This window comes from Diabrotica undecimpunctata, chromosome 9 (assembly GCF_040954645.1).
Source record: "Diabrotica undecimpunctata isolate CICGRU chromosome 9, icDiaUnde3, whole genome shotgun sequence".
Classification (NCBI taxonomy): domain Eukaryota; kingdom Metazoa; phylum Arthropoda; class Insecta; order Coleoptera; family Chrysomelidae; genus Diabrotica; species Diabrotica undecimpunctata.
In genome coordinates, this window is record NC_092811.1 from 100,323,218 (window position 1) to 100,346,525 (window position 23,308).

General features: G+C 34.0%; 2 protein-coding genes across 3 annotated transcripts in view; both read left to right on the forward strand.

The window, feature by feature from the left end:
* Positions 1-12,984, forward strand: part of LOC140450320 (nose resistant to fluoxetine protein 6-like) — a 113,366-nt gene extending 100,382 nt beyond the window's left edge. For both annotated transcript variants that reach the window (XM_072543896.1, XM_072543897.1), the window contains 2 exons: positions 3,422-3,564; positions 12,807-12,984. In XM_072543896.1, coding sequence (XP_072399997.1) covers positions 3,422-3,564; positions 12,807-12,950 — 287 coding nt within the window. In that variant the 3' untranslated portion in view covers positions 12,951-12,984. The remainder of the gene's footprint in view (positions 1-3,421; positions 3,565-12,806) is intronic.
* Positions 12,985-20,661: 7,677 nt separating this feature from the next.
* The window catches only part of LOC140450321 (nose resistant to fluoxetine protein 6-like), a 103,560-nt gene continuing 100,913 nt past the window's right edge, over positions 20,662-23,308 (forward strand). Inside the window, exon 1 of the mRNA XM_072543898.1 lies at positions 20,662-20,797. Within this exon, the coding sequence (XP_072399999.1) occupies positions 20,725-20,797 (73 nt within the window). The 5' untranslated portion in view covers positions 20,662-20,724. The remainder of the gene's footprint in view (positions 20,798-23,308) is intronic.

Sequence of the window (23,308 nt, forward strand, 5' to 3'; positions counted from 1 at the left end):
TGAACTTCGGATATTTTAAGATTGGTGGTTTAATCAGAGATGATTTGAGCTTATTGAATGACTCTTCACATTCCTTAGACCAAAAAAATTCTACTTCTTTCCTCGTTAATCTGTTTAGTGGTATGCATATTTCAGCAAAATTTTTAATAAAACGTCTATAGTAGTTACAAAATGCTACGAATCTTTTTGTCTCTTCTGCTGTCTTAAGTGTCGCATATTGTTCAATCGTTGCTTCAGTGTCGCTGCTATTCTTGGGATTGTACCCTTTGTAGTTATAAGGTTTCTGGCCTTATTGGTTAATATTATTTTGATTAATGTTATCGCTGTTTCCTCGTGCCCTATCGCTATTTTCTCAAGGAGTTCTAATGCATCTGCAAACTAACTGGGCAACACCTTACTTGCGATATTTAAAAATTCGTTGATTGTAAGAGCCATACTTATTTCTTGCTTTGTGTCGCTTGTTTCGTCTTCTAAATGCTTGCCACTTTGTTCTTCTTCTATTTCCTTGTTGATTAGCTGATGTATCGAGCTGAAAACTACTACTATTGTATTAACTGCTTGAAACGAGCGCAAAACTCTATCTCTGATTCTGCCAAAATATTTGTTACACGGTTCTCTTTGTTTGTCCGTTATTATCTCCCAATTGTTCCTTATTAAATTAATGAATTTATTGTATAATTCGACTAATTGTGTCGTCACCTCTTCTTTGATTTCTTTAGCTTTAGGTACGTCTTTCTTCACGACCCTTTTGCTTTGCTTCAATACTTCTTGTGTAATTTCATCAATTATTTTGACGCAGTCTTCCCAACAATCCTTGTTGCTACTCATTTATTCATCAGAATTTTCATTTGCGTTATTCTTGTACTTTGAAATGAACACATAAATTCGATAGTCTTACGCAGTATCATAAAATTGTCAAAAACGTTGTTACGAATGTTGGCGATCATCATGGCAATCTTTATCTTATCTTAGTTACTTAGATCTGATTTCTGGATGCTTAATTAAATCCCGTTACATACTCACCCTTTCTCCGCTACTAACATTCATTGCGATAGTTAAACGATACAAAAATCCCAACTGATCACGCTCATGGGTCATTTCACTTATTATTTGCCTTATAGTCCTTTTCCATCATATTGATAGCACATTATGTATGCAAATCCTCAACAGGTCAAAAAACCATAGGCGTCACCCTATACTTGTTTTGAAATAAATAAAAAAAATTAATATTTTAAGATGCCGTCAACAATTCATTCTCTTTTAAAAAATCTTCTGTAAAATAAGTGTCCACTAATCTCACTATACCTTTTTTGTGCGTAAAAAACGTCGGTATATATGCCACACGATTATTGTTAATTATACACGGGTGATTAACGAGAGAATTCAATGCTTCACGAAATAAATTAATGTAAACAGTAATTTAAAGGTGATCATTGTTTTCTATACAAGTTATCGCCTGACACAAAAAGAATACCTTCTTTGAACGATTACCTGGAATTACTGATAAGGCTTCACTAATGATAGTTTAAGTAGTTTTTATGCCACATTACAGCTTATGCCAATAATGTAAATTAGAAATTGTTTGCATCTTCCATTTAGTTTGTAGATGTACATTGTTCATGTCTTACCTACCTACGTTTTTGGTGTCGATATTTTGTTATTTGCATTTAAAAATGACGTCGGCAACAGGTTTTATCCCGGTTAAGTGTAGTTTTAAAGGTGCCTTCAGTCTAAGAGAGAAAAATATAATATTAAATGTACACGATGCGCTTGTACATTAACGCCCTTTAAGTAATGTTCGTGAAATCGTTAACATGTGTTCAAATATGACAGGGGTTGGAGAAGCAACAATTTATAGATTCCTAAAAGAAAGAAAAGGAGGAACTGTTTCATCTCCCAAGAAGAGTGGAGGGAGTAAATCCTTGGAAATTGAAGAAATACATAAAAACATGATAAGACGCAGCGTCCACTCATTTTTTTTTAACAAAGAATTTCCAACATTGGACAAAATCCAAACATTAGTTAGAGAAAACGAAGAGTTACCAATCATAAGCAACAAGAAATTATGGGGACTATTGAGAGAGATGGGATTTCGTTGGCAAAAGAATAGAAAAAAATCCGTTTTAATTAAAAAAGATTACATTGTATGTTGGCGACTAGATTATCTAAGAACTATTAAAAAGTACCGAGAAGAAGGGAAAACAATTTTTTATTTGGACGAGACTTGGCTAAATGAAGGTCATACTGTACCATATCTATGGGTTGATACAAATGTGAAAAGTTCCCGTCAGGCATTCATCGAAGGTGTATCTACTGGAATAAACAATATTCCCGTTGAAAAAGGACGCAGACTCATAATAACCCATATTGGAAACGAATACGGTTTTGTCAATGGTGGATTATTAAGTTTTGCCTCAAAATCAACCAAAGATTACCACGAGGAAATGACTGCTGACGTTTTTGAAGAATATTTTGAGCGAATGTTGGATTTAATTCCAAAAAATTCTGTCATAGTCATGGATAATGCTAGTTACCATTCAAGACTAGCAGAAAAATTGCCAACAACGGCATGCAAAAAAGGAGAGATAATCGAATGGTTGGATAAACACGCAATTGAGTACAAGGAGAATTCGACAAAAAAGGAATTATTACCTATTGTAAGGCAACATAAAGCAGCTTATAAAAAATATATAATTGATGAAATGGCATTAAACCGTGATGTAATTATTTTACGTTTACCCCCATACCACTGTGATCTGAATCCGATAGAAAATATATGGTCTCAAGTAAAGGGTGAAGTCGGACGCAACAACAAAACTTTTAAATTAGAGGACTTACAACAATTATTAGAACATTCCTTATCAAAAGTAACTCCAGAAAATTGGAAAAATGCTGTTAGTCATGCTCACAAGGAAGAAAATAAAATGTGGAATTTGGATAATATGACTGATGCAATGCTGGAACCGGTAATAATTAACATTGGAAATGAAGATTCCTTAGATTCTGAAGAAAGCAGTGAATCTGAAATGGAATTTGATTAAAATAATATTTATTTTTTTACAAATCGGCCCCTGTTACGGCCACAAATTATTTTATATATAACCAGTAAAATAAACATCTTACATTTCTTGCAAATTCATTAGTACGTGTTAATCTCCATCACTCCGACACTGGCAACTTTATTTAGGGATTAGTAACCCCTTAAAACTATTGTATTCTATTCTACTTCAACCTTTATACCTGGTGGTCATACTTAATTTAAAATTGTTTTCCTATATACTTCTGTAAACTTGTTGACAACTATCTATTTTTCATTGAGTCACCCGTATCAACAGTTTAGGGATTTGCATACATAATGTGCTATCAATATGATGGAAATGGACTATAACAAATAACGATTTAAAAACAATTTCATTTTTAGGAATTACTGAACATGTATTAAAATGGCCCCCGGTGTATATTCTGGGCAGATTGTCTTATAGTGTATATCTGGTACATTTTACAATAATTATGTCCAGACAAGCAACAGCGAGAACTCCTATATATGTTTCCGAAATACAAATTGTAAGTATAAACTAGAAAGTGAACTTTTTTTTGTAATGATGATGAATGGGTGGCACATGTGAGTCTATTTCAATTAGGTAAAAAAAAATAAATATTAAATCGACTATCAGTTTATTTTACCTTGGACGACCGGTTTCGCATATTATAAGTAACTTAAAGGCTAAAATATTTACTATTAGAGTACTATCAGGTTAACTATAAATTATGCCAATATTGTATATATATATATATATATATATATATATATATATATATATATATATATATATATATATATATATATATATATAATGTACGCATAGTCTTAAAGGTCGCAATTTTTAAAAATATAAATTGTATTTACATGCCGATACAAGGATTGTAGTTATATATATATCTAGAAGCATATTTATAGCTTAGTTATGGTTGGATGTTGTCTGATAATCATCGGCTATACTGCACTATGGGTCGTAGTAGAGTTGAGTCATTCTTTGTAATAGACCATAATGACCCCAAGAAATTGCTTTTGACCCCAAGTTTTATTATACATATAATTCAAGTAGTTTGTAATGCGGGTCTGGATGAAGATTATTTTAAAAATATTAAAGAAATATATAACAATAAAACACTGAAAACTTGAGGATCATCTAAAGACAAAGATTTCAAATCATCCCGTATTCAAACAGTTTTTATATTGGTGGAGATACGTAGACGATATACTGATATGTTTTACAGGAACTAACAAACAACTTGATCAATTTTTATCGTATATTAATTCACTCTATAGCCATGTTGAATTTACAATAAAAACAGAACAAAATCAATCCATTAATTTTTTAGATTTAAAAATCATCAGACTTAAAAATAAACATGAGTTCTCCGTATTTCATAAACCTACACATACTGATACGACTATACACAATTCATCATCCCATCCTACACAACATAAACTGGCAGCCTATCATAGCATGTTACATAGATTAATAGAAATTCAGATGGCATAATACAGCTTTGAGACAGAATTAAATATCATTAAGCAAATAGCAGTAAACAATGGGTACAACTAACAAACAATTAATAAAATTTTAAATCAAAAACTACACAAGAAAGCCCTGAAATTAGTATTTCCACTACCAGAGAAAATCAGTACCTTCTGCTCGATTACATATACAGTCAAAATAACAACAAAAATAGCCAAACACATAAAAAGAAAGGAATAACACCAGCTTTCAGAACAAACAACAACTTAGGCAAATATATTAAAAACAACAAGAGCCAAAACAAAAAGCACCTACACAGTAGTATATACAAACTTAAATGTAGCGACTGTCCCAAAAACTTACATCGGTCAAACTGGTAGAATCTTTAACAAACGTATAGCAGAACATAAAAAGGCTTTCAATAATAGGAAAACAGATTCTAAATACGCACTTTACCTTCTAGATCATAAATATTCTTTTAATGACTAATTTCAAATTTTTCACATCCAAAATAAAGGCCTTAAGCTATCTTTATGAGAATCTATGTAAATTAACGAATTTAAAAAACACAGACATAATTCTGAATGACCAACTCGAGACAAACAGTTCTTCCCTCCTTAACCTATTTCGTTAAAGACTATAAATTGTAAACACATCCAAAAATAGATCACTTGAGAAAGGCACTCTGCCGAAACAGCTTCAGTGATAAATTATAATAAATTTTTAAAAGTTAAAGTTTTGAAAACAAAGTTATCAGTCTTTTATTGTTATATATAATGCATTTTTATTAAGTAACAGATGAGTGACACTCAATTCGGATTTCGAAACGGATTGGGAACACAAGAGGCTCTTTTTGCTTTAAATGTGTTAACGCAATGATGCAGAGACATGAATGTAGATGTATATGCATGTTTTATTGACTATCGAAAAGCATTTGACTGCGTTAACCATCAAAAGATGATCGAAATTCTGAGAACAACTGGAGTTGACGAACAAGACTTGCGATTTATTTCAGAACTATACTGGCACCAAACGGCAACAATTGAAATAGAGCACACAACATCCGAAGACATACAAATCCGACGAGGAGTGAGACAGGGTTGCGTCTTATCACCGCTACTGTTTAATTTGTATTCGGAGTATATATTCAGAGAAGCATTAGAAACGTTTCCAAGACTAAAACTTTAGTATTTTCAAAGACACCAATAAACGTATAGGTGTAAGCCAAGGGTCAAATAATAGAACAAGTAAATTCCATAAAATATTTGGGAGCAAATATCAATAGTCAGTGTAATCCAAAAAAAGGAATCCTATCAAGAATCGAACAAGCAAGAAAAATATTTATGAGCATGAAAACATTTTTTACAATATCAGACCTTAGTCTACAGCTTAGAATCCGAATGATCAGATGTTACGTTTTTTCTGTCTTACTGCATGGCTGTGAAAGTTGGACAATGGACTCTGAAATAGAAAAAAGAATAGATGCCTTTGAGATGTATATATACAGACCAATGTTGAGAATGCCATGGGTACAAAGAGTTACTAATGTTGAGGTACTTCGTCGCATATGTAAACAAAAAGAATTACTAAGAATAATCAAAGAGAGGAAAATGCAATACTTGTGTTATGTGTTGAGAGGCGAAAGGTATGAATTACTTCAAGTTATACTGGAAGGAAAAGTACAGGGCAAAAGATCAGTACCAAGACGCCAGAACTCGTGGCTGAAAGACCTGAGGAGATGGTTCGACCGCTCATCGGCAGAGATCTTTCGCGCAGTAGTTTCCAAAACTACAATTGCCATTTGGATCGCCAACCTTCGAAAGGAGACGGCGCCATAGAAGAAGATTAAGTAACGGTCGAATCCATCACTCATTAAAGGAATATTATCTGCTCCGACTGCTGACTTTTTAACTAAGGAAATGGCATCGTGTAATTGTAGAATATTAAGATGAAGATTTATAGAATTAATTAATATTGCAAGAAAATATTTGGATGCTGCAATCATATTGTTTTGAGTAATAGTGGGAAGATTCAGTTACAATTTTTTTGGGTATGTTAGCTTCTTTCATAGACCGTATCTTTGACCACGCTTTTGCGTGCAGAATATTCCAGGAAGTTAAGTTATTAGACATTCTCATCTCCGCAGTTTCCAGTAGCTTTGTGTTGTGGCTGTGTGGTGTCTTGTTTTCGACGCGTAGTCATTATTGGTCTTACACTGGCTTTATAAATTTTTGACTTTATCTCAGTGTCACTATGTTAGCTTCGCAATACAGTGTTATTAAGGAGAGGTGAGGTATTCTTTACGTTTTTTAAAGCGTATTCAGTTAAATTGTCAGAGTGATACTGAGTTATAGACACTTAGGAGTGAGTAAGTTGAGTGAGTGAGGTGAGTGAGTGAGATGAGGAAGTGAGGAGAGTGAATGAGGTGAGTGAGTGAGATAAGTGAGCTTGTTGAGTGAGTGAGATGAGTGATCACCCACATAGAAATTGGAATAAGCACAGTGTGAAGTGGAATACGTAGCCCCTCTACAGAAGAACCGTTGAACACTATAAGAGAAAAACAATACAATATAGAACTACTCCAAGAACAATCAATAAGAGAACTATACAAACAAGGTCTAGACCAAAAATTAATAGAATTTAGATACGGCAACATCAAAGAAATATACGAGCATATAAAGGCAAGTATAAAGCAAGCAGCATTCGAAGCCCTTGGAGAAAAAGAACATATAACAAATAAACAGCACTATTATGAAATAAATGAACCGACAAAAAGAATAATTGAAGAAAAAAAGCAACTATACAGAAAATGGCTGACTACAAACAACGATGAAGTTTATAAAGAATATATAGAAAAAGATAGAGAGGTGAAAAAACAAATAAAACAACAAAAATATGAAGAATGGGAAAGAACCTGCTTAAATATTAAAACATACATAGGAGGTATAAGAACTTCTGAGTCATGGAAAGTATTGAGAGGATTGAAATAAAACTCAAAAGAAAAAATTAAATTGGGAAATATACACGACAAAGAATGAAAGGACTATTACAAAGAACAATTAACAGAATAAAGACCACAATTCATTGGAAAAGAAAACAGGCGAAGACGAAGCAGATCCCCACAACAAGAAATAGAAATAACAGATAGGGAAATAAGAACGGCCATAAAAGCAATCAAAAATAAGAAAGTACCGGGACCTGGAGGCATCTCACCTGAGTTTATAAAAAAAATTACACCGGATGATACAATGGATATTTCAGAAAGCCATAAATAGAGAACAGCTCCCAAAGGAATGGACGAAGGCATATATGACATCTATATTTAAGAACGGAGATAGAAAACGATGCGAAAACTACAGAGGAATAAGCGTAATATCATCAATAGGAAGATTATATGGGAAGATACTGCGAGAAAAGATAGGGCAAGCGATAAAAGGCAAAATCGGGGAGGATCAGGCAGGCTTCACGGCAGGAAAATCATGCATAGACCACATATACACACTGGAACAACTGTTGGAAAAGAAAAAGGCAAAAAATAGAGATATACATTTGGGATTTGTGGACCTAAAAAATGCGTATAACTCTGTACCAAGGTCAGAACTATGAGAGGCAATGTACAAATTAGAAATACAGACGGAACTCATAGAAGCTACAAAAGCTCTATATAAAGAAAATAAAGTGTCAACTAAAATGGAAACAAGAATTATAGGAGACTTCACCACAACAAAAGGGTTGTTCCACATCTCCAACCCTATTCAAAATATACTAGAGAAAGCCTTGACTACATGGAAAAGAAAATGCGAAGGCATGGGAGTACCGGTACTGAACGAATATCTATATACGTTAAGCTTTGCAGACGATTAAGTAGTGATTGCACAAGACCAAGACGACCTCAGCTACATGATGAAGAAACTAAAAGAAGAATATACCAAGGCTGTCCTAGATATTAACCTCGCGAAAACAGAGTACCTATCTACAAGTGAAGAAGACATAGAAGATATACAGATTGATGACAACGTAACAATCAAAGGAAAGGATAAATTCAGATACTTGGGGTTTATAATCACGAAAAAGGCAACAACAGAGGAAGAAATTACACAAAGATTAGGACAAACAAGAACAGCAATTCGACAACTTAACTCAGTATGGTGGGATAGACACCTAACTATGAAGACAAAAACACAGATTTATAAAACATTAGTGCAAAGTATTATGACATATGGGCTGAAAATTGGATCATAAACAAGAAAAACAGCAGTAAGATAGTAGCAACAGAGATGGAATGCCTGCGAAGATTCTGCAGAGTAACAAGAATGGATAGGAGAGGTAATGACGAAATAAAGCAAAGAACATCAATAGAAACAGATATACTAATATATATAGAACAAAAAAGGCTAAAGTGGTATGGACATGTAAGAAGAACTAGCGACAGCAGATGGATAAAGAGAATAACCGAATGGAGCCCCATAGGAAGGAGAAAAAGAGGACGACCCCGAAAATCCTGGAGGAACGAAGTAGACGACGCCATGAGTAAGAGAGGCCTAAACGATGGAGAATGGGACAACAGAGAGAGATGGAAACGGTTGAGCTAGGGAAGGCAGTGAATACTGAAGAATCCCTGAATATATATACAGTGTGAAGTTCTTATAATTATGCACTCGCGGCAGATAGCAATCGAATTACTAGAGCGGATAAAAAGGCTACAGATGCAACAAAAAAAGGCAGAGTTCGTTGAAAGCAGGAGCAAAAAGATACTCTAAATATTTTAGCAGAAAGTACGTCTTTATATGGGCATGGGATAGATGATACTATCATCGAATAGTTTTTCTCGGATTTTTTTTTTCAAGTCAGTATTCACTGTATCTCAAAAACTACTTGATCGATCCTTTCCAAATTTTGCACACTTCTTTTATAGATAAATTACTAGATTGATGATGTTTCTATCTTTATCCTTTAATTTTGTTATTTATTTTTTACCATATGTTAATTTTCTCTTTTTATCTTCAATCGTGTTATGGATTTTTTACTTTTATGCTTTTGGTTGTCGGTCCTAATACACATTAGTATTCTTTTACTTATCTCTGTAAGTTCATGGTGTTTATTGCTTCCATTTCCTTGCATCTTTCTCCTCTCTTCCATTATTGCTTGTATTTTTATACTTTTTCCTTCGTTTAATAAACTAATACTGTGGAATGAATACTTATATATAATATAGCTAGATATAAACTAAAGAAAAAGTTCATGTCAGTGCTCCACATGAAACTGACTGCTCCATCGTAAACCCCTTGTTCTGTTCAGCGGTAAGGTCTGGACCCATCTTTAGAAAATAAAGCTAAATTATACGAAAATATCCTTAGTTTAATTCGCTGCGTAGTAAGCAAGCAACTTGATTAAACCCAGTCTGAGAGACTTACACACCCCTTAGAATGACATTCGGGTGTTACAATTTATTGGAGCGAGGTGTATTGATTCGTGTCAGGAACCACTCCACCGCGCTTCAATGCTCCAGACCATCCCTTTCTTCCCTCTCTCCCCTAGATAGCATTCTGATGCGGTAGAGGGACCAGGGACTCGTGCCCAGGTTTTGGGATTTTGTTAATTTTGTTGAATGGCTGTCGCCTTTTTGTTGGTATTTTTAAAAATTTTTTTGTGGCCGAAGCCTTTATTTATTTATTTTAATTATTTTTTTATCATTTTTTACATCAATTATTAAAATTTCCAGCGCTGTGTGCTGGGGTTTCTTCTGTTGGTAGAGCGACGAATTATCTAGACTTTAGGTGTTTACCAGGATTTGCTGTTTTGGTCTTTTGTGCTTCCTTCGGTGGAACGCATCATATCTTATTATCTCTCGCACAATCGGGCTTGGGTGCTTTTCTAATTCTGCAAACCTAATTCTGGCTTTTTCTGCCATTTTATGTATCACCCTTACTTGTTGCAGTTATCTGAACAGAAAGCGTTCAGCGACGTGCTGGGTACATTTGCCGCTTCTCTGAGGATGTTATTGTGAGCTGCTTGTATTTTCTTTTTATTTAAATATCTTATGTGTCCCCACGCGAGAGTTGCATATGTGATTATTGGAAGTATAATGTTTATCAGTATCATTTTCGTCGATATGCGCAGTTTGCTTTTTCTACCTGCGATTCCCCTTATTGCTGCTAGGGCTGTTTTTGTTGGTTATGGAATGGTTATGTCCACGTGTTGCTTAAATGTTAAGCCTTAGTCCATAATGACTTCTAGGTATTTTGCTTCTCTTTTCCATTCGATGGGATTATCTTGCACTAACAGCTGTTCCTTTGGGGTTTCTCTTTTTTTTAATATGATTGCTTGTGTCTCCTCTGAATTAATTGCTATTTTCCATTGGACACACCATTTTTCAATGTTATGCAATGCTGTCTGTAGATTGTTGACCGCTACTTCTAAGTTTCTGTGTTTGGCCGCAATTGCTGTCTCGTCTGTATAAAGGCTGAATAGTGTTCCTCGTGTTCTTGGAACATCTGCGGTGTATATTGTGTACAGTAGGGGTGACAGGACTACTTTCTGTTGACACTCCAGTCTCCGGAGTTCCGTGTTCGGATAGTACTTGTCCTATCTGAACCCCGAAGCTTCGGTTGCTCAAGTACGAAGAGATCAGTTCTCTTCATGGCCTCACTGTATCCGTAGCCTCTCATTTTGTATATTAGGCCTTTATTCCAGACTCTGTCGAAGGCTTTGCTTACATCCAGGAACGCTACTCCTGTTTATTTTTTGTCGTTAAATTAAGCTGTTTTGTATTCTATCAGTCTAAGTACTTGTAATTCGCTGGAGTGTTCTGCTCTAAATCCGAACTGAGCTTCTGGGATTAGTCCTATTTCATGTGTTTCAGCATGTAATCTACTTAGTATTACTCTTTCTACGATCTTGCTGACTGCTGGCAGTAAGGTTATCGGCCTGTAGTTTTGCGGAAACATGGTATTCTTTCCTGGCTTCGGAATCATGGTAACGTGTGCTTCCTTATATCGATTTGGGAAGAGAATTTATCTACGGATTACATTCGTTATTTTGGTTAAAAATACTATTGTTTTGCCAGTAGATACTTCAGAACTCTATTTGAAATTTCATCTAGACCAGGTGCTTTTCTCGGTGAAATATTTTTAATTAGCTCGTTTCCGTCTTGAGGAGATGTAGGTGTAATTATCTCCTCTCATTCTTTTGGCATTTCTTGTTGTTCTTATTCGCTGCGTTGCTGCTTAAATAACAAATAAGACTTTTAGACATTTCCACTGAAATACGTACGGACCATACCGGTAATAGAATAAGAGTCAAATAGCCACTTTGAGCTATTCTAGATGCGCATCATAAAATACGACTTGGTTATAAATAAGATCAAACCAAAGTTTTACAAACATGTGTTGTAGAGATATATAAAAAAATATATATTCGCAAAGAATATATGCATTTTGTGATCAAATGATCATCTGCAGCCGTGCTGAATTTAAAGTATTAAAAATTTGCGTTTGAATATTGGTGAATAAAAATTTAAGAATTTCCTTAAATCTCAATTAAAACCATAATAAATTTTCTAAATAAAATATTTTGAAACCAATACCAAAGAAATTCCGAGGTCGGTATTCTCTCCGTGCGTGACCATGGTAGGGGTACTTTGAAACGATGCCAGCGTGCGTAGCGGCGAAATGTGACAAAATTGGACCTACCTTTTTACGCATAAATTTTAATAATAGCAAAAATAGTTAAGTGTAGTTTTTATAGGTTCCCAAAGATTACATATAAATTAGAGAAAAGAAAAAGATGGATCCGTGCTATTAGTATGAAAAAGTAAATATCACATAACTTCATTTTTATGCAATTGAAATAGGAAAAATTTAAATAATTTACCTTAAATGATATTTTATAAGGCTTCAAGCTAACTGCAGAGTGCCTGATGACTTCAGCTTTTATATCATAACTTTTACTATTACTGTTTTTAAATATATGCTCTTTCACGTGAAAAACTTGATTTGCCAGTACTAGATTTTTCCGTTTCTTTTCCGTTTATGGTTGAAAAGATATATTATGATGAATTTTGAGAAACCCAGTTTTTAATACTACATTTATTTTGTACATAAACTGAAAAAATATAATTAAAAAGTTAATTATTAATAATTGTCAATTTCGCATGTATTTAACAATGTCAAACATGTCATATGTTTAACCTGAAAATGGTAGGTCCAAAACTGTCAGATGAAGGCGGTAGGTGTCGCGTCAGTCACGCACGGAGCGAATATTAAAGTATTATTTATTTTTTAGGTTTATTATCTACTAGCAGATGTTGCAGCTTCTTTTCTGGTAGCTCTATTGGTGACATTATTTTTCGAAATGCCAATCTCAGCCTTGAAGAAGTATATATTGCCGCAACATTCAAAAGATATTGAAGAGAAGAAAGAACAATAGTAGTTGTAGTAATTTATTTTTGTACTGTAATAAAAACTAGACAATGTTGTTATTGGTTTTCTTGATCTTTGGGAGCTTTGATAGGAATTCAAAATTAAACTAAAAATCAGTGGCAAGTAACAGTCACATGTTATAAGGTTGATTTAGACCAGCAGTCACGTCACAGTCAGAGACGGTACAATCAAGATTGCTTGTGTGGTTTTTCAATGAGGCAATTGTTGTATCATATTTTCGTCACTTTTGTTAATCGAGGAGGATGAAAAATTAATTTAGTGCGTTCGTAAATAAATATTATGATTTATCACCAATTAGGAGATTGTAGGAGAGGAACAAAGTGGTGTAGTGCCAATAAGTGTCCCTTTTTTTAAATTTAATGTCTGTTTTGTCCTTTTAATTGTGTTCTGTTTGTCCCTAAGTGTCCTCAATTGTTTTAGTTTTAATAATTTTAACATATCTGACATCACAATTTTCTGCCAAAACAAAAATCAAATTCACTTTTTCAAAAATTTGATAATTACAAGCTAAAGAAATTGCACATCCACAAAATTGTATATCTAATTTCATTCATTGTCATACAACTGTCCTTTTATTGTAAAAAAATTTCAATATATTAACACACATTTCTAAAATATATCTATGGAATAAATATAAATAACTTTTAATAATTTAAATAATATAAAACATCACTTTCATTTAACAAACAATCACATATACCTTATTCCTATTTCATTTGTTAACATCTCTCCCCTCAAGAAACTTCCCCTCTAATTATCAAACAGTTACAATAAAAACCGAAGATCACCCATCATCAGCAATACAGGATAGTTTGAACTATGTTTCCCGAATCATTAACTAATAATTCTTCTACCGGCATCATTTAAGTTACTTTGTACCGTTTGACCTGAAGATGCTTTGCAAAGTGTAGAAAGCGAAACCGGTCGTTTTGGTAGTAAAATTAAATTGATTGTGAGTAAGTCTTATTTTATTTCTTTTACATATATAAGACTTGCAAGATGAAATAGAAGATGTAGATCAAGAAAATGATGGCATAATTAAGGTTCTAAAAGATACGGAAAGGGAGTGTTGCCCGACCATTCTGACCGATAAAGAAAAACTTAGCCAAAATACCAAAGAGCTAATGGGTAAAAGAAGACAGTTGACGGAAAAATACGGCTCCAACTATACAACAATGAAAAAATTAAATAAAGATATCCACCGGTCAATCCTAAAAGACTTAAGAGAAAACAATATAAGAGAAATAACTAGGATAATTCAAGAAAACAAAAGTTTAAAAGTTTTGAGGCGAAATACGAACAAGTCAACAAAAAGATGTACAAAATAACAAAAAAAAAGATGGAAACATTACTACTGATAGAACCAAAATCCTTGAGGTTGTCGAATCCTTTTATCGCGAAATGTATGAGAGCACTGATGAAAGGCCCTGCCCAAAATCACAAACCAGGGATCATAATTAATGCCAGAAATAGCTCTATACGAAATCAAAACGGCAATTTTAGAAATGAAAAATAACAAATCCCCTCGCGATGAAGGAGTAGTGATCGAAGCGATCAAACTAGGTGGAAATAAAATTATCCAGGCTTTGGCCCCCAGCTTTTCATCGAATGCATCTATCAAGGAAAAACTCCTCAATGGAATAAGTCATTACAGTGGCAGTCATTATTTTATTACACAAGCTAGGAGGCATAGCAGATTTAAAAAACTACCGTCCTATTAGTTTTCACACATATATAAACTTTTCACAAAAATTATCAAAAAAAAGACTGGACGCTAAATTAGACTTCTATCAGCCTAGAGAACAAGCTGGATTTAGATCAGGATACAGCACTAACGACCACTTACTAGTGATAAAAAACCTAATACAGAAGTCTGCAGAAAAAAACAAGCCGTTGGCACTGATATTTGTCGACTACGAGAAAGCATTTGATACCATAAGCCATCAGAAAATGTTAAAAGCATTGACAGAATGCCGAATAGACCATCGCTACACTAACATAATTAAATATATCTACCAAAATGCCACAGCTAGCGTAAGACTATCTGAACAAGAAACCAATAAATTCTGTATACAGCGAGGAGTACGGCAAGGAGACACAGTCTCTCCAAAGCTATTCACGACGCTTTTAGAAGATACTTGTAAGAAGGCACATCTGAACGAGCATGGTATTAGCATAAATGGAGAGAAGCTCAGTCATTTGAGATTTGCAGATGACATCGTTCTTATAGCCGATCGTATGGATGATGTAATAATAATGTTTGAAAAATTATATAACGCTTTCGTGGAGATCGGACTAAAGATTAATATGAACAAGACGCAAATAATGACTAATCTTGTACTAAATCGAAATATTGCTGTTGATGGAAGGGATATTGTGCAGACTACATCGTATTATTACCTACGACATGAAATTCGGGTGGGCAGAGATAACCAGGACATGTGAGCTCCCACGTCGCATAGGATTAGCCTGGGCAGCGTTTGGCAAATTAAACTATGTATTTAAATCGGATCTACCCATATGCCTCAAAAGGAAAATCTTTGACCAATGTGTGTTACCTGGACTCACTTATGGAGCGGAAACATTAACACTCACAAAACAGGTAGTTAATAAGATTTGCCTGACTGAGATGGCTATGGAGTGCCAGATGTTGGGTGTTTCTCTGAGAGACCGAATCCCAAACGAAGAAATACGTCGTAGAACAAAAATAACAGACGCTATCGAAAAAATCGCGTCGTTAAAATGGAATTGGGCAGGACACGTCGCCAGATTATCAGACAACCAATCGACAAAACGTATTTTAGAATGGAGACCAAGGCAAGAAGCAATACGGAGCAGAGAACGCCCACTAACTAGATGAACTGACGACCTGAAGCGTGTTAGCAATGACTGGATGCAAGCTGCACAAGACAGAGACAGATGGAAAGAGCTGAGGTAGACTTATGTCCAGCAGTGGACGCATACAGGTTGATGATGAAGTAATACACTTAGATTTTTTAACATTATTAATGAAAATTATTGTTAAATTTCGATGGAAGTACTGCACACCGTTAAAAAATTAAAATTAAGGCACTCATGTCTTTTATTGTAAAACTGCCAGCTTACATCGTTCTATTCCAACAGCTCGACAAGCTTCGCAGAACGGAACCCAGAATCAACAGTTAAGAAAAAAAGACAGAAGCAACGGAACATTGAATATTAGGTAGTGTCTAAGATACCGACACTTCAATTTGTGAAAATGTACCTATTTTGTGACTAATATTAGTTAATATAAAAACAATTATTTAAGATGATTTATTTAAATTATAATATGAAATCCTAGTGAATTTAGAGAGAAGACAGAGAATTGGTAGTAAGAACTATATCAAGGTCTCTGAGAAGTGGAGTTATTATTATCTTATATACTAAAAGGCTAAGCCCTTTTCTTGTGCGCAATACTCCTCCTAAACGGTGATAGATAGGAGAATAATTTTTTCGAATAATTAAACAGATTGTTGAGTAGATTCCCCCTAAGGTTTAAAATTTAAAAAATTCGAACCGGTTTAAAAATGGCGGCCATAAAATGAATTTTTCCTATAGTAAAGTATAGGAATTCAATATTATACACAATGCAACAACGCTTCAATTCTCGAATGCTGGAATGCACCTACAAGTGTTTTCACTTAAGGAATAACGATAGTGACCACTCAAAATTCGGGATCCTCCTGTCTCCGATTTTAATTTATGGGGTCTGTTTTACACTATCTGATGAGTTGGTATTTTTTTATTTTTATGTTTAGTTAGAAAGTATTCTGTTTCCAACAAGTGCAGCGTGTGTGAGATGTTGTGATTGATATTTAGAGATTTAGACTACGTTTTGAGTTTAATACTTCAAGAATTAAATAATGAGGTAAGCATTATTTTGTTTTTAATTTATTAGTTAGAAATATATTATTAATTTTGTTGTGAATAAGTCACAATTTTACTTTAAATTAGGTTTATTTTAAATAAATAAATAAAAAATAAACTTATTATAAAGTAAAATTGTGGCGTATTCTCAAAAAAGTGGAACAGTAGGTGGTAGTGTAGACTAGCGCGCATCATACTGTTTTCTGTATTTTTTAAATTTAAATAATATTTAAATATAAATTTAGCTAGTTAGTTAGAGTTCTCAAACCGACTTCTTTTTCTTAAACGTGGCATTTTACAATCTAAAATATGCAAAAAAAAAGTTACTTCCGGTTTTACTTCCGTTTTTTATTTAAGAGGGGCGGAGTCTAACAATCATATTGTTTCCGTTTCCTAATGTAAATCTTCCTGAAAATACTAAAAAACTACTGTATCGATTTTCAATTTAAAAAAATTGGCGCCGATACAGTTTATTTTTAGGATTTTTGGAACATTTACATCAGGCGGCGGAAACGATGGATCGTTAGACTCCGCCCCTCTTAAATATCAGCAAAACTTACATCAAAACTCGATGTCGAGTTGGTCCGCTAGTGTAAATTAAATGAGTGCAGAATTGTTTTTTTTTTATTATTAACCCTACAGCAGGCGCGACGACTACCTTTTCATAACCGGGCGCGCTGTGTATTTTGTACACGAAACACATTTTAGTTGATTTTACCAAATTTAGTGCGTTTTAACAAAATGACAACCACGATGTACAAAAATAGTTTATTGTTACATAAAATAATAAACATAAAACATGTACCTACGGGTTACTTCACTCGATTTCTTCTGATTGCTGCCGTTCATTGTTCTTACATTTTACGCAGGTAATTGTGATTTCTGAATGCATTTTACATACAAATATTCTACATAGCCCACATCTAACTGTTGTGCTGGAATTTTTTGAGCCTGGACATATTGCACAACGTCCACGTTTTCTAGAGCTTTGCACTTCTGTTCTAGTAGGTTCTTCACATGATTTATATTTCGTTAGAAAACCTTGAATATCCTGAGGAAGATGTCGCATTGTCGCTCTTTCTGAAAGATGTACTTTCATTAAACTCAAGCTTAAATTCTTTAGAAAAATATTCGGCGACATATTTTGGGATTTGTTTTATTGGCACAAAACAACACCTGCGCGTTGATACCCGCCATATCCATTAGAGAAAAAAATATAATTAGTGGCCATCTTCTGGTTATTCTTTTTACAGAATATGATGCACACATTTGGTCAATAGTATCCACACCGCCTTTTGTGGCATTATAATCTAGAACAATTTCTGGTTTTTTAGTTTCGACGTCTACGGTGGCAGTGTCATGCATCGTGGATAAAAGTACGACCGGGTTACTTTTTTTTGGAACAAATGAAACCAAAGTGACATTTTTCTGGAATCCAAAGAATGTCGTTTCCACTTCTTTTTGTTTTTGGGGTAAAAATTCAATAGGTATTACCCTTTTGTTTTTTCTCAAAGTGCCAATTGTAGTTATTTTATTTTCCAAAAGGGAAATAGCTAAAGGATAACTGGTATACCAATTATCGGTTGTCAAATTGCGATTTAAACCTTTTATATAATCAATAAGCCTATCTACAATATCACTGGGAGAGTTTGATACAGCATAAGGCCCCTCAGGTTGCCGTCCACAATAAACCTCTAAATTTCCAACTAAGTAAGTTTGTGCATCTCCCAAAATGAACAGCTTGATACCGTATTTTGCTGGTTTATTTGGTAAATACTTGATGAAACTACAACGTCCTCTGAATCCCTCTAGTTTTTCGTTTATTGTAACAAATTCACCGAAGATTATAGGAATTTTTACAGTTACTAACAAATGCGTCCAATATTTTTCCAATTGGTGCAAGTTTGTCATATATTTTCCGTTCATGTCTTGTGGTTTTGTCATCAAAGCGCATTGAACGTACCAAAAATAAAAATCTTTTGTAACTAATTACAGCTCTAAGAATTTCTATACCTGTTCCATCAGATGTCCAAAGTTCAAGTGCGTTAGTATGGTTAGCCTTTTTAGTGCCTAGGAGGTAAAGCACTCCCAGTAACGCCATTATTTCACTTTTTGAAGTATGTTTCATATCTCGTTCTCTTTTATATTGAACAGATTCTTTTTTACTATCAATGTACAAATTAGTCAATTGTACGATGTTCTCTAATATATCAGAATCTATAATTTTTTCAAAAGCTGAAAGTTCTGAGGTCACTTTTGAAGCCACTGCCTTTGATCCTGGAAGTATTTTGATAATATTTTTCTTTTTAATTTTTGATTGCGACGACAGCGGAGTCTTACGCCATGCAGTTGTTTTATCTTTACCTTGAAAATATTCGAAAGCAGTCGTACTTACTGCAGTATTATCCTCGAAGTTACTGGCTCTGTCGTGGTAATTCTGTTCTTGTTCTGATTCAGAATTGTGGTCATCATGGTGTATTATTTCTTCATCTGTCTCAGATTCATCGGAATATTCTATTTCACTAGTTTCTGTTTCTGGGTCTTCATTAAGAATTTTATATAACTCAGCCTCAGTTAAAAACTTTTTTTCTAGCCCTGCAAAAATAAAAAAAAGTAACACACAAATAATATAACAATGCAACTAAATTCTTACATGATATTCTCCCAGCGTAGCCGTTATATTCCTTCTCAATTATGTTACAATATCCTGTTCAACCTAAAATAAAGTAAAACTAAAGTTAATTTGACTTTAATTTCGAATTACAACTTTTTATAAAGTAAAATAATTAATGGATAAAATACTTACACTAGAAGGCGCGCCGTGTATTATGTACACAAAACCGTCACACTTTCGTATTTCTAAGAATTTTCACAAAACTCAGCTGCAACAAAAAATATTACTCAACTATTCGAACGACAGATCTCTACTGGACGAATAGACGCGATGATATCACCAGATTGACGACACTTCTATTTTTAGACGACTTTTTCTTTTGGACGTGTACAAAATACACGGGCGCGCCCGCTCGAGGGTTAAGGACCAAATTATTTAAGTTTTTTGTGCTTGAAGATGTTACAGAATGAGACACATTGTAAGGAATTTGTGTAAAATTATCTAATTAATGCCTATTGTTGTGCAATATTGAGAACAAAATTGAGGCGATCGAATTAATTTTTGAAACAACTCTACAATATTATGAGAATTGACAGAAGAAGGTAATTAAGAATTCTATTTAAAAACTCTGACAAGAGGAATTGAGTGTTATTTATTCTGTAAAATGAAAAAGTGATAAATTTCACTGAGATGTCAATATAATTTCGCCTGTTCATGGTTACAGGCTGTTTAAGAATGTGCCACATTTCAAGGAAAGTTACTGAGTTCTCGGGAAGAACCGAGTCGAGAATTTAATGCTCGATGTTTCGGCACCCATTTTGGAGCCATTTTCAAGAAGGATACGGTTCCGTTCGAGTTCGGGGTCTCAATCTGCCTACGAGTGAGGGCAGTAGAGTAGGAGTAAGCTATAAAAATACGTATTTTTAACTTATTTGTATTCATTGGTAGAGTGCGGCTAGTTAAAATCAACTTAGGGAAGGATCTAATTTGACATTACTGATACAGGTATACGTATTTACGGTTACCTTTGATCTGTTATCAAATGGACAATTTTAAATCTACATTTATGTAATTTTTTTACAACAAATGTGTTGTTTTATTGCTAATTAAAACTGATATTTTTTTAATTACATGATGTAAATGTTCATGTAACATGGAAATTGCAATCAGTATAAGGTCGCTACCGACAAATTGAATTAAGTATGAAAACGTGATAACATTTTCTTCTATGAAGCGGTCGTATTAAATTTACAGAAAGATGAATGTTATATTCAACATAGTATGTTTATTTCTTTTAACAGTTTTTCCTACTACTGAAGGAGTAGTTACTGGTAAGTTATTGACTAGTTAATCTATACAGCAACTTAATAATATTTTTAATAATATACATTATATATATATATATATATATATATATATATATATATATATATATATATGTAATACAATAAAATTCACTAATCCCAGACATTAGTAGGATACCATCATACGGTATTAAAATTATTGAGCTCTGGTTGAACTCTTTCCATGTTACCCAGTCCTAGGTGACTTGGTATGTTGGAGTATCTCCCAAAAATTTTAAAAATTTTACGCATCTTTACGCATTTGGACGTCGAGAGTAGTACAGCTACCAGGTCTTACAGGTGGTTTTTTTGGATAATATGCCGTACATGGCGACCTTTTCGTTGTATTTAATCCGCAGATCATGACGTTCCTAGAGTATTTAGCATGTGATCTAAGCGGTTTAGAGTGTAAGTTATTAATTTCAAATCATCCATATAGGACGGATGATTAGGGTGCAAAACTACAGTGTTGTTATTTTTGATGTTAAAACCTGAATAAATGGAGTAGCTATGATAGAGGATTTATTGCTAGATAGAACCACAGTGGACTCTAGGGATACTACTCTATTATTAATATATTTACAAGCCATTCATCTGGCACTAAATCAAGTGCCTTCTCGTAGCCAATAAAGGCAGTAGAAAGGTTCCTTTTCTTGCTGTATATCTGTTTAGTAATGACTGAGTCGATGATAAGTTGTTTTTTGCTGCACATGGTATCCTTAGCGCATCCTTTGTGTTGTGATTTCATGGTATTATTTAGCGCACGGTTTTGGCAGATATGCTGGGAGACACAGGATATGACCAATTTGTACAACGTTAAAGGACAAGTAATTGGGCGGTACTTGACTGGATCTTAGGTGTTATTTTGATTCTTCAGTATGATTTAAGTGATTCTCTTAGTAAGAAATGCTGTATTTTCCGCGGATTAAAAATAATATGATTAATTAATATTGATAAAACATTCATGAACTCAGGAGATTTTTAATTATGAAGCTTTTTGATAATGTTCGAGATTTCTTTAGTAATAAAGATTTTGTAAGAAATATCACAGTAGTGTTCACAGTTGTATCTTAAATCCATCCAGCAATAGTGTTGAGCACAGCTGCGTTGAAAGGTTAATTTACCCAAAATTCATGAATTTCTTCTTGGCCTGGGTACGATTTATTTTATTTTTACAGTGAAATTCAGTTCCCTATAGAATGCCTTCTCTGAATGCGCAAAAAGTGTATTGTGGCATTTCCAGTTGTTACTAACTTTAGACCTTCTTAGACGACCTGAATAACTGGAGAGTTTTTGTTTCAATGGGTCCAGGCATTGTTGAGCTCTGTAGTTTTGTAGATCTTGTGATGTTATTAAAATGTTCAACAATATTTCTACAGCTCTTTGGATTACATGCCTTTTTATCACTCCTCAGTACCCTGTCTTGTTCTGATCTTAATTATGATAACATTAGCAATTGGTGTTTCTTTCAGTATATCAGCATAGGTAGATATTAGATTGTATATTCTTCTACGATATAATTGGGCAGCACTTTATTGTTTACAATTTGTAACAGCGCGTCTAGTATCTTAGAATGGTTTATTTTTGATGGTAGTGGTCTACTACTAAGTGTATTTGTTCCATGAACTCTTGTATGACACGTGCCATTTCTCTTACTAGTCTATCTTGCAATACGTTGTTGTCCTATTGCGTATTATCAGATTTAGTTTCCTTTATGAGAAGATTAGCAATCTGCTTATGTATATTATTAGAAACTTAATCTACAACTACCTATTAGTTATGAATCTCCTGTTAAACTTTGCTTTTTAGATGATATGAGGTCTAGTCTCTGGGATAAGAGAGCTTATAATTAACCGGTATTGATTCGCTATTTGCTATTCAGATAGTTGAATCCCTGGAACCTCCCTACGAAAGTCGGCATACAGTAATTGTCAATAGTCGATCGTTTCTTGAACGAGATTTGTCATCTTATATTAAATTTCATGTGCTGCTCGGTCATTCCGCTTGGGTGAACACCAGCTGATGATCTAGAGCAGCACCTTCAGCGCGTGGGGCTTTTGTTGTTATATGACTCACTTATTAAGTGAGTCACACGCTATTAAATGTGGAAATAAAGCCTACAATCCATTTAAGACGACAAAAGGACTTCTACAAGGCTGTGCTACGTCCCCTACTCTGTTTAAAATATTCTTGGAAAAGACACTCAAACCATGGAGGAGAAAGTGCGAAGGAATGGGCATACCAGTAAGAGACGAATACCTATACACCTTAAGTTTTGCCGACGATCAAGTAGTCATCGCACAAGATGAAGAAGATCTCAGCTTTATGCTCAGAAAACTAGAAGAAGAATATAAAAACAACGGAATGGAAATAAACTTAGAGAAAACCGAATACCTAACAACAGAAAACAAGAATATGAGAAACCTAGAGATAGACGAGGGAAGACAAATAAATGGAACAGATAAATTCAAGTATTTAGGAACCATAATATCGAACCAG